Below are 15841 nucleotides of genomic sequence, written 5' to 3' on the forward strand. Positions count from 1 at the left end.
TTCAAATAAAGGGGATAATGGTGCATTGCAATCAATCAAATATCACCATAATACATAACCACCTCAACTATCACAACTATACAAGTTCAAATAAGAATGTTGACACCCAATTTTGACCGATCTTTGACCTTTTTTAGGAATACTATTCGATTAAATACGTATCTTAAATTTTAGAATTTTTAGTCGACTTTGCTTGAAAATTATATATTTTAGTATGTTCTACTTTATAAAATTATCGTAGATATTATTAAAATATTTTAAAATTATTAATGAATTTCAAATGTTTAAAATTTAAATAATTTTTACACTTTCCGTAAAATTATTTAAATTCGAGCCTATTCTATTCCAATTTCTTTCAATTCTAGCCACTTGAATTAGAGTTTTATTACAATCATAGCCTCTCTTTCATATCAATTATAGCCATTTTAATTGCAATTTTAGCCATTCTATATATTTGTTAATCTAATTTCAAAACATCATCTTTTAATCTCATCCGTCCATCTTAAAAAATAAATCCTAGATCGAATCCTAACCCTTCATCTCTATCTAATCTAACGGTTGTGATTAACTCTCTTATTCTCTCAACATCAAATGACCAAAACCTAAACTATTTCACTCTCTTCTCCAAAAATAAGCCACCCCCTCTCCTCTCCAATTTTTCCGGCGAACGCCAGAGGTGGCGACGCCCCACCCGCTCTTCACAGCCGCCGCTCCTCCTCCTTGACTCCTGCTCGCTCTTCTCTTCCTCTTCTCAACTCCAGCGAGCTGCCACACAGCTTCGACCAGTGGGAGAGGGCAGCAATGCAACCGGAGACAACCGCCAGCAGCAGCGACCGGCATGGACAGCAGTGGCCCACCAGCAGCCCGAGCAACAAACGACCATCTCTCTCTCCCCTGTTTCCTCCCTTCCTTCATCTTTCTCCCCTCTCCCGTTGCTCCCTCTTCTATTCTTCTGCCTCCCTCTTCTCCTCTCTTCTCCCTCTCCCCATATCCTCTTCTTATCTTTTTCTCCGAGCAGCAGAAGTAACCGCGGACAGCAGCAGCTCGTCCAGGACGGCAGTAGCAGCGCCAACAACTCCAACGCCCAACGAACCTCCGACTGGCGAAAACTCCACTACAGCGACTCCGCGTAGCGAGCAAAGCAGCAGCCACCAGACGCCGCTGCTTCCTCCTAAGGCGAGCTTCGAAATTCAACAAACCACTTGTATATTTTGGTGCATTGCGCGGTTGTTTTTTTCTTTTAAATTTCTTGATTAACATATTTATCCTTAAAGTGCAATGCTTGCTCAGATTATCTCTTCCTGTACATGTTATAGGCGGATTTCATGTTAAGTATGAATTCGTTCATTTGTTTTGGCATTATTTAAGTAGTATTATGATTTTGATCCTATCTTCCTTCAAGATTAGTTTCTCCATATGGCGGCTGCCTTCTGTGAATATGCTAGTCTTAGTTGCTTGTGGCTGACTTTTGCAGTGATTCGATGAGATTGGGCATTAATTGAGCAATTTGCCAAAAATTGTACTGGTTTTTTCTATCGATTAGTCCAAACCACCTTACTATTTTTATAATTGAATTAATAGTTGCTGATTATTTGCTTTGCTATTAGAATCTGTTAACTTTTGTTTCAATAAGTTAAGCTAGGTAGATGTCCCAGAAATAAGTATGTGAAGATATGTAATTGATCCTTAACCTTTGCGTAAATATTTCTTTCCTTACCTGCTTTTATATTGCATTAATTGACTATCCCTAATTGTTTATTTGCCTGTTTAAATTAAATTTAAGTAGATTTTGACTTGCTTTATTTTTGATAAAATTGTGAATTATTATGGTAAAATATTTGATTGATTTGGTAATGTTTAATCTAAGGAAAATATATTATAATTGTCCTCTTAATTTATTCCCCTCCTTTAGTGTTGTGCTCTCTCATCTATTATATGAGCATGCCCCTTTTTATTCTTTGGATAGACTTCAACATACACTCATTCACTCTAAATCACAAGTTCTCATCACTCTTCATTCTCATTGCTCTCTGGCTACTCTAAATACATTAAGATTTTGATAAACATTCAAGTGCTCTTCTTCGCTACCTTGCTTTTTTGCTTTTGTTCAAGTAAAGGTAGGATCAACTTGCTTTTCATTGCTACCATTTCTAATCTAGTCAACCGTTATTTGACTACTTTAACAGGTTTCAAACTGGAAGTTCAAGTTTAAGATCAACCATGAAGAAAGATTTATTTGTTTATTTGAATCTATATTTCTTTTTCTTATTTTTATTTATTTGAATGTTGTAACATTTGTAACGCTAAAGATCATATATATAAATTTATTTGGGGGGTCGTCTAGGGGAGGGGGATTTACATGCCTACTTGTTCATCGTAAATTTTTAGAAATCATGCCTATAGGTTTGTCTTTAACCACCTAGAATTATTGTTTGTAGGCGTTATAATCCAATCAATTATTTGATGCTTTGTTAATAAGTCTAAAAAATAATAACTAGATTCTATTAATTTTTAATGTTAAAATCAAATCATAATATTTAGTAGGCTGATTAGGTGTTTTAATAATGTTATAACTTTTAGCATTGTCCTGTCATGTAGAAACCATGCCTAAGGATTAATTTGTTCATATCATTTAGATTTACAAAAATCATGCATATATGTTTTATTTTTGAACACCTAGAAATTCATGTCTATAGGCTTGTAAATAACTTTTAACATATCCATAAAAATATAATTTGTTTGTGCATATTTGTGTCTTCCCCTCCAAAATTAGTTAATATTATTTAATTAGTAATCCTATTTGTCTTCCGCATTCATGATGCAATATTTTTAATAATACTAAATTAGAATCATTTCATGCATTTAGCAAATTACTTGGCTTTTAAAAATATTTCATATCAAAACCTTGCAACATATTTTTCTTAAAAAGTCATTATTCAATCTTCCTTTAAAACTTTGGATTGATTATGACATTGTTTATTTTGAAAATAAATTATAAGCACTATCTCCTAACCTATCGTTAGTGGGAAAGTCAAAGGAACTACGAGGTCTAGTTCCAATTTTTAAACCCGACGCGTCCCCGGAAGTACCAACTACCCATGAATTTCAAAAGAAATTATGTGTATTTATATGCAAATGTTTATGTGCCTATATGCAAACTAAATCTTTTAAATCATTTTCAAAAACATAAACTATTTTTAGACCGACCTCAAATCAAAATTGTTTCTATGGTGGAGGAGCGCGATCAACGATATCGTGGCATCATCCCTATAAAGAAACAAACATTTTTTTCTTTAATAAAAAATTCATATTCAAAGTTGCTCAATTTTCAAAACTTTACTTTCGCACATATTAATTGATTAATATTTGCAAATTTTGGTTATAACATAGTCTCACATGCTTAAAAAAAATAAAACTTGATTGTTTATTTATTGCTATCACCTAGCCTTGCATGCTCAAATTAATGAAAAATAGTATTAATTGTTTTTGCATTTGTTATCACTTAGCAAGATTAAATAAATTAATAAATGAAGTGACTTTGATTGTTAATTGTAACCCCCACATAGATTGCATGAGATACGGCTGGGACCCACACTTGTGGACCACGAGGGATTCCTAACACCTTCCCCTCGAGGTAATTTGAACCCTTACCCTAATCTCTGGCTCGTTGACCTTAGTTAGACTTAGTTAGGTTATATAGGTGACCTAATGCGCCTTAATTCGTTAGATGACGACTCTAAACTCGAAATCCCAAAAGAGTTGTTAGGTCGCGAACAAAATCCATTTTCTGCGAAAACGGGGCACGACAGAATGGTGACTCTGCTGGGGACATTAGGTTCTTACCATTACGTGTTTCATGCTTATTTATGTGGGGTTTACTTTATATTTCATTATTTGCTAGGTGTTCATCATATTTAGCTATCATTTTGTTGCCTTGTTTACCATGTTCTTTTCATGTTCCACACCTTTTCTCCATTCTTATTTGTTTATTACCATGTTTCACATTCCCCCGTTTCCCTTATTTGTTTACTACATTTTAACTCCTATCCTCTTTCCTTACTTGCGTGATTTTTATTTTTGCACCTTTATATGTTTAAATTCCTTTTATTTATTTATGCTTATTTATTTATTGTTTTATAAAATGCTTATATGTTACCACTTTCCAATTTAAATGCTAAGTGTTTATTGCTTTGATAATTGGCATTCCGCTCATATTTTTCCTAATTGGGACCCTCTCCTTTTTTTTCTATTTTTCGTGATGTTGTGCCTATGCACTTCTCACAACTACTCCAATTCTATTAAAATACCCATTATAGAGAGTCGACATATGCGTGGAGGTAACAGATAGTTTTACTACCGCGAAACCACGAGCCTCTCGCATAGAATCCCTTTCAAGTCCGCGTCAAGACAACTCTAAGAAGTCCTTGTTAGGTCATACATGCTGCATAAACCCTAGGTGGTTTGACCCTTGGCGTCAATCCATATAATTAGTAGCCACCTTATTGTCTAAAGGGCCCCGACACCCTTTAGACAAATTGCATATTTATGTGTCAATTTGATCATCATATTTTAAATCAAGTCATTATGTCAAATGGAGTTAAAATCTTTCTCTGACTCTAAACTTCAAATTGGCAAAGTATAACTTGAATCAATTATGTGACCTTATTCTATTAACTGTTATAATTGTCCCAGTTTGAGTTTATTGTGTCATTGATTTGATATTTTTGGCTCACCATATAATAACTCGGTTTTGTGTTTGATTTACTTCTTTGACTAAAGGTTGTCTAGTATTTGGATAATTGGCTCGACTATGATTCTGCAACATGACAAATATGTTCAACCTTCGAAAAAATCACTCATCTTCTCGTCCAACACAAAGTACCTTTTGGACCATCTCTCCTCATCCTATTCCTACTCACACCCTCTCTCAACAAAGGTCTCCAATACGCCTCAACTTTGATGCTTCAGGATATGAGGGAATAGATGACAAAATAGAGAAGTCTAAGCTAGTGCACTGCAGTGAAAAATGCATGCCTTGGAGAAAAGGGTGAATGGAGGATTACATTCAATACCTACTCATGACCTAAGATATAAAAATTTATGTCTACACCCAGGAGTTGAATTGCCGTCAGGATTTAAAATTCCAAAATTCAACATGTTTGACGGACGTGGGGATCCAATAGCACATCTCAATGATTTTTGCAGCAGGCTAGTTGGCTTAGAAAACAATGAACCTCTCCTAATGAGGTTATTTCTTAACTTATCAGAAATAGCCTTCACTTGGTACTTCAAACAAGACTTTGACAAATGGCTCGCATGGGAAGACATGGCTCGAGACTTTGTGGAACAATACAAGTTTAATAAAAAGGTTGACCCTACAATGTTAAATTTGATCAAATTGAAAAAATTAAGTCATGAATCTTTTGAGGAATATGTCATCCGATGGAGAATGGAAGCCTCCAAGATACGTCACTTACCGCATGAAGAGGAGTTGGTCCAAACTCTCATCAGATCACCTGAGGGTATATACTACAAAACCCTATTCTTTGCTGGTATTCAAAGTTTCGACAGTCTAATTCGAATTGGAAAAGAGTTAGAATATGGCATTCAGTCTGGAAGAATTGCTGATACACAAAAATCTTTTCTAATCCTGAAAGACACATTAGATGAAAGGAACGAAGATGCATCTACCTATATACCTCCGAAATAAATAAATCAGAATATTGAGAAAATTCATGCTATTCTTGAGCCTTCAAACCCTCAGGTATCTCAACATAAGGTGAGGAAACCTCGTGTCTTCACTCCTTTATGGGAAACTTTGACCGACATTTTCCAGAGATTATGGGCTAAAGGACTTCTAAGACCAATAAATGGATGGATTCCCAAGCACTCTACTTCAAACTTTGATCTATCAAAAAATTGTGCCTACCATTCAAACATTCAAGGTCATGATACCGAAGAATGTGCAACATTGAGAAATAAGATTCAGAATATAATTGAAAAAGGAAAAATTATAGTGCAACAAGGACGACAAAACAACAATTACAATCCTTCTATGGCGAATACATTCATCGTTCAAGGAGACCCTACAAAGATATATGTTAGCCACTTGACAAGGAAGCGTAAATCACATCAGAGAAATTGATATGGACAAGACTCTTATGAACAAAGTTGGCTCTATTGTTCTCAGACCTTATGCCCAAAGCCTTCCTCATTCCTTTCATTTTTTTTTCATTGTAATTCTGAACTACGTTTGACCTGATTTCCTTTTGGATACGTAGGCAACCCTTGATGGGTCCGGTCTCTATCAAATAAATTTTCTTTCTTTCCCATGGTCATTCAAAACATTCATTTACAAATTCAAATCTACATTAATTGACAATCCATGAACATAATTGACACTTGAATTCGAAGTCGAGCCTTAATGTCCAAATACAAGACAATCACTTTCTTTTGGACTTACAATTTTTTCTTTGAGTGAAGCAAGATCAAAATTCCTAACTGGGGCAGAATTTTTGAGGAAACCTCAAAAATTTTCATAAAGATGTTTGAAAAAGCGAGTATATATCTTATACTCTAAACTGGGGCAGAAATTTTTGAGAAATCCTCAAAAATTTCATCACAACGGAATGCAACTCTAAAGGCAAAACAAGCACAGGTATGTCCCTCTCTCGCCTTTTGAATTTATGATTTTTCTCTGGATGAAGGAATAAATTATATATGAGCGTACTGTCATATTTAGGAGCTATTACGTAAGTCATACTATCCTCAAATTATTTTTTTGAAGAGGCTATTATCAACTTTCTTCTACGATTGACTGAATATATATATTTAAGCTCTCCCGCCTTATTATAATATGACATTTAGGCTCTTACGCCTTACAATAGGGTATTTAGGCTCATCTGCCTTATAATACGATATTTAGGCTCGTCTGCCTTACAATACGACATTTAGGCTCTTCCGCCTTACAATAGGGTATTTAGGTTCGTCTGCCTTACAATACGACATTTAGGCTCGTCTGCCTTACAATACGACATTTAGGCTCTTCCGCCTTACAATAGGGTATTTAGGCTCGTCTGCCTTACAATACGATATTTAGGCTCATCTGCCTTACAATACGACATTTAGGCTCTTCCACCTTACAATAGGATATTTAGGCTCATTTGCCTTACAATACGATGTTTAGGCTCGTCTGCCTTACAATACGACATTTAGGCTCTTCCGCCTTACAATAGGATGTTTAGGCTTTTTCGCTTTACAATAGGATATTTAGGCTCATCTGCCTTACAATACGATGTTTAGGCTCGTTTTCCTTACAATACAACATTTAGGCTCTTCCGCCTTACAATAGGATGTTTAGGCTTTTCCGCCTTAAAATATGATGTTTAGGCTCGTCCGCCTTAAAATGACGTTTAGACTCTCCTTACAACCAGACATTTTGCTTATATTATTATATGTTTATACTATAAAATATTTTGGAGTTTGACGTTATTCTTCAGAGATGGGTTTCAATCCTTAAAGAAGTTAAAGACCGTCAAGGCTTGCACTACGTCTCAAAGCAGATACGCTCCTTATCACCTCTTGTCATTTATTTAGAACTCATTTTTATCATTATTGGTCATACTTTATTTATTCATAAGCTAACATTTTATATAGAATTTGCAGATATAATCGATCGCCCCTTGAAATTATTATGTTATTATTGCAACAAAGACCCTATCAATTCTTTGCTACTCATACTCCGAACCTTGCTCAAAAGCTAATAACCTCACTTTATCATGCTCTTCTCGCTTCTCTGTCATACTCTTTTAGCCTCTCAATCTCTCTCTTCTCGCTACTCTAATCTTATCCATTCAAGCCAATATCGTACCTTTCAAATACCTTAGCGCTCTTTCAACTTTTAAGATTTTCATTTGCTCTTGAATCTAGAACTACACACGACCTGATTCTCGTATAACCAGAGATATGTAGGCGACTTAAAACCAAAGTCTCGGTCGTACCCTTTTTTCAACTCTACTTCGGTTCAATTGATCCGCTGACATCTGTCGTCGGTCGGACAAAAATCGGCTACTAAGTCAACATTGGTTGCCTGACAATTCATTCATCATTCTCAATTAACCAAGGGGCAGCTGTTGACACCCAATTTTGACCGACCTTTGACCTTTTTTAGGAATACTATTCAATTAAATATGTATTTTAAATTTTAGAATTTTTAGTCGACTTTGCTTGAAAATTATATATTTTAGTATGTTCTACTTTATAAAATTATCGTAGATATTATTAAAATATTTTAAAATTATTAATGAATTTCAAATGTTTAAAATTTAAATAATTTTTACACTTTCCTTAAAATTATTTAAATTCTAGCCTATTCTATTCCAATTTCTTTCAATTCTAGCCACTTGAATTAGAGTTTTATTACAATCATAGCCTCTCTTTCATTTCATTTATAGCCATTTTAATTGCAATTTTAGCCATTCTATATCTTTGTCAATCTAATTTCAAAACATCATCTTTTAATCTCATCCGTCCATCTTAAAAAATAAATCCTAGATCGAATCCTAACCCTTCATCTCTATCTAATCTAACGGTTGTGATTAACTCTCTTATTCTCTCAACATCAAATGACCAAAACCTAAACTTTTTCACTCTCTTCTCCAAAAATCAGCCACCCCCCTCTCCTCTCCAATTTTTCCGGCGAACGCCAGAGGTGGCGACGCCCCACTCGCTCTTCCCAGCCGCCGCTCCTCCTCCTTGACTCCTGCTCGCTCTTCTTTTCCTCTTCTCAACTCCAGCGAGCTTCCACGCAGCTCCGACCAGCAGCGACCAGTGGGAGAGGGCAGCGCTGCAACCGGAGACAACCGCCAGCAGCAGCGACCGGCATGGACAGCAGCGGCCCACCAGCAGCCCGAGCAACAAACGACCATCTCTCTCTCCCTTGTTTCCTCCCTTCCTTTGTCTTTCTCCCCTCTCCCGTCTCTCCCTCTTCTCTTCATCCGCCTCCCTCTTTTCCTTTCTTCTCCCTCTCCCCATATCCTCTTCTTCTCTTTTTCTCTAAGCAGTAGCAGCAACCGCGAACAGCAGCAGCTCGTCGAGGACGGCAGTAGCAGCGCCAACAACTCCAACGCCCAGCGAACCTCCGACTGGCAAAAACTCCGCTACAGCGACTCCGCGTAGCGAGCAAAGCAGCAGCCGCTAGAAGCCGCTGCTTCCTTCTTAGGCGAGCTTCGAAATTCAACAAACCACTTGTATATTTTGGTGCATTGTGCGGTTTGTTTTTTCTTTTAAATTTCTTGATTAACATATTTATCCTTAAAGTGCAATGCTCGCTCAGATTATCTCTTCCTGTACATGTTTTAGGCGGATTTCATGTTAAGTATGAATTCGTTCATTTGTTTTGGCATTATTTAAGTAGCATTATGATTTTGATCCTATCTTCCTTCAAGATTAGTTTCTCCATATGGCGGCTGCCTTCTGTGAATATGCTAGTCTTAGTTGCTTGTGGCTGACTTTTGCAGTGATTCGATGAGATTGGGCATTAATTGAGTAATTTGCCAAAAATTGTACTGGTTATTTCTATCGATTAGTCCAAACCACCTTACTATTTTTATGATTGAATTAATAGTTGCTGATTATTTGCTTTGCTATTAGAATCTGTTAACTTTTGTTTCAATAAGTTAAGCTAGGTAGATGTCCCATAAATAAGTATGTGAAGATATGTAATTGATCCTTAACCTTTGCGTAAATATTTCTTTCCTTACCTGCTTTTATATTGCATTAATTGACTATCCTTAATTGTTTATTTTCCTGTTTTAATTAAATTTAAGTAGATTTTTACTTGCTTTATTTTTGATAAAATTGTGAATTATTATGGTAAAATATTTGATTGATTTGGTAATGTTTAATCTAAGGAAAATATATTATAATTGTCCTCTTAATTTATTCCCTTCCTTTAGTGTTGTGCTTTCTCATCTATTATATGAGCATGCCCCTTTTCATTCTTTGGATAGACTTCAACATACACTCATTCACTCTAAATCACAAATTCTCTCATCACTCTCCCTTCTCTCATTGCTCTCTTGCTACTCTAACAATACATTAAGAATCCGGTAATTATTCAAGTGTTCTTCTTCACTATTTTACTACTTTGTTCGAGTAAAAGTTGAATCAGTTTGTTTTGCTTAACTAGTTAGTATTCTTAACATTCACACTATCTTTACATTCACACATTTGTGTAAGCTATTGTTTTTTTTCTATATGTAGAATTCGTCATTAAACAATTGCATATTGTCTCACCTTGACCAATAAGTGTATTACTTGTGTAGTTATTTGATTGCTTTGACAGGTTTCAAACTTGAAGTTCAAGTTGAAGATTAATTGAAGAAAGATTTATTTGTTTATTTGAATGTATATATATATATATTTTTTTTTTCTTCCTATTTTATTTATTCGAATGTTGTAACATTTGTAACTATAAAGATAATATATATAAATTTATTTGGGGGGGCGTCTAGGGGAGGGGAATTTACATGCCTACTTGTTCATTGTAAATTTTTAGAAATCATGCCTATAGGTTTGTCTTTAACCACCTAGAATTATTGTTTGTAGATGTTATAATCCAATCAATTTTTTGATGCTTTGTTAATAAGTCTAAAAAATAATAACTAGATTCCATTAATTTTTAATATCAAAATCAAATCATAATAATTTAGTAGGCTGATTAGGTGTTTTAATAATGTTATAACTTTTAGCATTGTCCTGTCATGTAGAAACCATGCCTAAGGATTAATTTGTTCATATCATTTAGATTTATAAAAATCATGCATATATGTTTTATTTTTGAACACCTAGAAATTCATGTCTATAGGCTTGTAAATAACTTTTAACATATCCATAAAAATATAATTTGTTTGTGCATATTTGTGCCCTCCCACCAAAATTATTTAATATTATTTAATTAGTAATCCTATTTGTCTTCCGCATTCATGATGCAATATTTCTAATAATACTAAATTAGAATCATTTCATGCATTTAGCAAATTACTTGGCTTTTAAAAATATTTCATATCAAAACTTTGCAACATAATTTTCTTAAAAAAACATTATTCAATCTTTCTTTAAAACTTTGGATTGATTATGACATTGTTTATTTTGAAAATAAATTATAAGCACTATCTCCTAACCTATCGTTAGTGGGAAAGTCAAAGGAACTACGAGGTCTAGTTCCAATTTTTAAACCCGGCGCGTCCCCGGAAGTACCACCTACCCATGAATTTCAAAAGAAATTATGTGTATTTATATGCAAATGTTTATGTGCCTATATGCAAACTAAATCTTTTAAATCATTTTCAAAAACATAAACTATTTTTAGACCGACCTCAAATCAAAATTGTTTCTATGGTGGAGGAGCGCGATCAACGATATCGTGGCATCATCCCTATAAAGAAACAAACATTTTTTTTCTTTAATAAAAAATTCATATTTAAAGTTGCTCAATTTTCAAAACTTTACTTTCGCACATATTAATTGCTTAATATTTGCAAATTTTGTTTATAACATAGTCTCACATGTTTAAATAAAAATAAAACTTGATTGTTTATTTATTGCTATCACCTAGCCTTGCATGCTTAAATTAATGAAAAATAGTATTAATTGTTTTTGCATTTGTTTTCACTTAGCAAGATTAAATAAATTAATAAATGAAGTGACTTTGATTGTTAATTGTAACCCCCTTATAGATTGCATGAGAAACAGCCGAGACCCATACTTGTGGACCTCGAGGGATGCCTAACACCTTCCCCTCGAGGTAATTTGAACCCTTACCCTAATCTTTGGCTCGTTGACCTTAGTTAGACTTAGGTAGGTTAGATAGGTGCCCTAACGCGCCTTAATTCGTTAGGTGGCGACTCCAAACTCGAAATCCCAAAAGAGTTGTTAGGTCGCGAACAAAACCCGTTTTCTACGAAAATGGGGCGCGACAAAATGGCGACTCTGCTGGGGACATTAGGTTTTTACCATTACGTGTTTCATGCTTATTTATGTGGGGTTCACTTTATATTTCATTATTTGCTAGGTGTTCATCATATTTAGCTATCATTTTGTTGCCTTGTTTACTATGTTCTTTTCATGTTCCACCCCTTTTCTCCGTTCTTATTTGTTTATTATCATGTTTCACATTCCCCCGTTTTCCTTATTTGTTTACTACATTTAAACCCCTATTCTCTTTCCTTATTTGCGTGATTTTTATTTTTACACCTTTATATGTTTAAATTCTTTTTATTTATTTATGCTTATTTATTTATTGTTTTATAAAATGCTTATATGTTACCACTTTCCAATTTAACCCCTTGATTACAATTATTATGTTATCATTGCAACAAAGACCCTATCAATTCTTTGCTACTCATACTCCGAACCTTGCTCAAAGGCTAATAACCTCACTTTATCATGCTCTTCTCGCTTCTCTGTCATACTCTTTTAGTCTCTCAATCTCTCTCTTCTCGCTACTCTAATCTTATCCATTCAAGCCAATATCGTACCTTTCAAATACCTTAGCGCTCTTTCAACTTTTAAGAGTTTCATTTTCTCTTGAATCTAGAACTACACACGACCTGATTCTCGTATAACCAGAGATATGTAGGCTATTTAAAACCAAAGTCTCGGTCGTACCCTTTTTTCAACTCTACTTCGCTTCAATTGAACCGCTGACATCTGTCGTCGGTTGGACAAAATCGGCTACTATGTCAACGTTGGTTGCCTGACAATTCATTCTTCATTCTCAATCAACCAAGGGGCAGCTGTTGACACCCAATTTTGACCGACCTTTGACCTTTTTTAGGAATACTATTCAATTAAATACGTATTTTAAATTTTAGAATTTTTAGTCGACTTTGCTTGAAAATTATATATTTTAGTATGTTCTACTTTATAAAATTATCGTAGATTAATTATTAAAATATTTTAAAATTATTAATGAATTTCAAATGTTTAAAATTTAAATAATTTTTACACTTTCCTTAAAATTATTTAAATTCTAGCGTATTCTATTCCAATTTCTTTCAATTCTAGCCAATTGAATTAGAGTTTTATTACAATCATAGCCTCTCTTTCATTTCAATTATAGCCATTTTAATTGCAATTTTAGCTATTCTATATCTTTGTCAATCTAATTTCAAAACATCATCTTTTAATCTCATCCGTCCATCTTAAAAAATAAATCCTAGATCGAATCCTAACCCTTCATCTCTATCTAATCTAACAGTTGTGATTAACTCTTTTATTCTCTCAACATCAAATGACCAAAACCTAAACTTTTTCACTCTCTTCTCCAAAAATCAGCCATCCCCCTCTCCTCTCAAATTTTTCCGGCGAACGCCAGAGGTAGCGACGCCCCACCCGCTCTTCACAGCCGCTACTCCTCCTCCTTGAATCCTGCTCGCTCTTCTCTTCCTCTTCTCAACTCCAGCGAGCTTCCACGCAGCTCCAACCAGCAGCGACCAGTAGGAGAGGGCAGCGCTGCAACCGGAGACAACCGCCAGCAGCAGCGACCGGCATGGACAGCAACGGCCCACCAGCAGCCCGAGCAACAAACGACCATCTCTCTCTCCCCTGTTTCCTCCCTTCCTTCGTCTTTCTCCCCTCTCCCGTCTCTCCCTCTTCTCTTCTTCCGCCTCCCTCTTTTCCTTTCTTCTCCCTCTCCCCATATCCTCTTCTTCTCTTTTTCTCTGAGCAGTAGCAGCAACCGCGAACAGCAGCAGCTCGTCGAGGACGGCAGTAGCAGCGCCAACAACTCCAACGCCCAGCGAACCTCCGACTGACGAAAACTCTGCTACAGCGACTCCGCGTATCAAGAAAAGCAGCAGCCGCCAGACGCCGCTGCTTCCTTCTTAGGTGAGCTTCGAAATTCAACAAACCACTTGTATATTTTGGTGCATTGCGCAGTTGATAAATTGGCATACTTTTCTGGTGAGTTTTTGGTACAGATTTGTGGTACTCCTAGTGATAGTATCATTACTCTTCTGAGGGAACTTTGGTTGCATACATGTCTACTGCTTCGACACGTTTAAAATTAGTCTAGTTAAAAAAGCAGTATAAAACCAAATGGATAAATCATATGAAGAGATAGATAACAAGTATTTAAAGGTAAATTATTTTATCTGACACATCTATTTGTATTAGGAATTGAAGTGAAAAATCTATGTATCATTTGAGATTTATCTTCTCCAATTTCCAGTGTTTAAAGAATTATACTGATTTTTTCATGTAGATATCTTGCAAAAATTGGGGCTTTACATCTCCTCAGTGAAGATGACACGCCCATTTCTCTGGAACATGTATACAACAAGGTTGCAAAAGGAAAAAATGGATGTTCCTTGGAATATTATGAAGCATATAAGCACTTGAAATCTCTTGGTTATATAGTTGGGCGTCATGGGATTCCTTGGTCACGAAGAAGGTCAAAAGCAAATAGTATTGTTAACCAAGACACGCTGGAGCCTGCTCAAAGTGGAGATGAAGAATCAAGAAACAGCATTCTCATCTATGAAATGATTAATAATATGCAGATTGGTGGATTGAAACTGGCCTTTGACGTTTACCCTCCTAATAGCAGATTCAGAAAGTCTGCTCCTGGTGATCCCTGTTTTGTACTTTGTCTTGCTAGGTACGATACCCTCGTTAATGTGTTCATTATATTAAGGTGCCTACTAAAATTTCTGAATCTTCTCCTAGTATTATTTAGCTGATCATAGGAACTTGACATAACTAGCTAAGCAATTCTATGGGTGAACATTGCAGAATGTTTAAGAGTAAGATGGATTGTTGGATTGGATGGTATTCCGGAAAAGAAGTAGTTTTTCTTTAATGTTTTCCACTTTATCCCTCACTCTTGCCCTGTCTGATTCCCTAAATTCTTTTATCAGACTTCGTTGATCTACATTAACTGTAAAAGTAGCTCTATTTTATGAGTGATGTATTTTCGTGTGCAGTGAGTATCCGCCCTCCAAAGAAGAAATTGAAGATCTTGAGAGACATTCTCATGGTATTCCGTTGAAATTCTGTCTTGTTGAGCATGGACGTTTGAGCTTTTTCACATTCAACAAAGTTGAGCTCCCCATCCTTCCATGATCCTTTCGAGCAACAGATACAAATTTTGGCATGCCCTGTGAAGAGCTGTGGTACAATTATGAATTTTTAGTTTGTGGATTGGTGCTTAATCGTTGTTTAATCACAACACATTATTAATGAAACAACAGATAACAAGTCTCGTCTTCTTAGCCTTCAGTGCTAAAGTACGTGTTACAGTGGTGAAATTTACTCTTTGCCAAAGCCCTAGAAACATGTTTATCCCTTGGCTGCTGGACTGCTGTATCATTTTGAGCTCCTTTGCATCAGTCTTTTCACAATTTTATCAGCTTCCCATCCACTTTGTCAAATTCTAAAACTTATATTGTTTGTGAAGTTCCAATTGATTGGTGTTTACATGGTGATCTTTTTACTATGTGAGTTAGTTGCGTGAGACTCATTTGAATTTTGTATCCTCTTAAAGTATTTTGCTTTAATTTCTTTCGACGAAAATTGTCTTTATGTAGTGTATTGTTATGCAGGTATCTAGTAAAATAATCGTTATACTTGCAAACTGATTAGTTGTCACCATCATTAGGAAATAAACGGGTCATAGTTGTGTAGGGCCAAAATCAGATAGATTGGTGTACAACTATAATCCACATATGAATCTAAGATGAGACCTCTAATTTAACCAAGTCCATGATCATTAATTGGTGACTAACGGCTACTAACATGGGTTGTGGTGCAAGGTGAAACTATTCCATCCTTAATCAAA

General features: G+C 35.4%; 1 protein-coding gene across 1 annotated transcript; it reads left to right on the top strand.

Moving 5' to 3' along the window:
- The first annotated feature begins 11967 nt into the window (after positions 1-11967).
- LOC101263683 (uncharacterized) lies at positions 11968-15495 on the top strand. The gene is made up of 5 exons (XM_069295982.1): positions 11968-12007; positions 13339-13610; positions 13781-13890; positions 14267-14662; positions 14988-15495. The coding sequence occupies exons 1-5, from the start codon at positions 11968-11970 to the stop codon at positions 15124-15126; spliced, it is 957 nt and encodes a 318-aa protein (XP_069152083.1). The 3' UTR covers positions 15127-15495.
- The last annotated feature ends 346 nt before the right edge of the window (positions 15496-15841 follow it).

The sequence above is a fragment of the Solanum lycopersicum genome, chromosome 3 (genome assembly GCF_036512215.1).
Source record: "Solanum lycopersicum chromosome 3, SLM_r2.1".
NCBI classification, from domain to species: Eukaryota; Viridiplantae; Streptophyta; class Magnoliopsida; order Solanales; family Solanaceae; genus Solanum; species Solanum lycopersicum.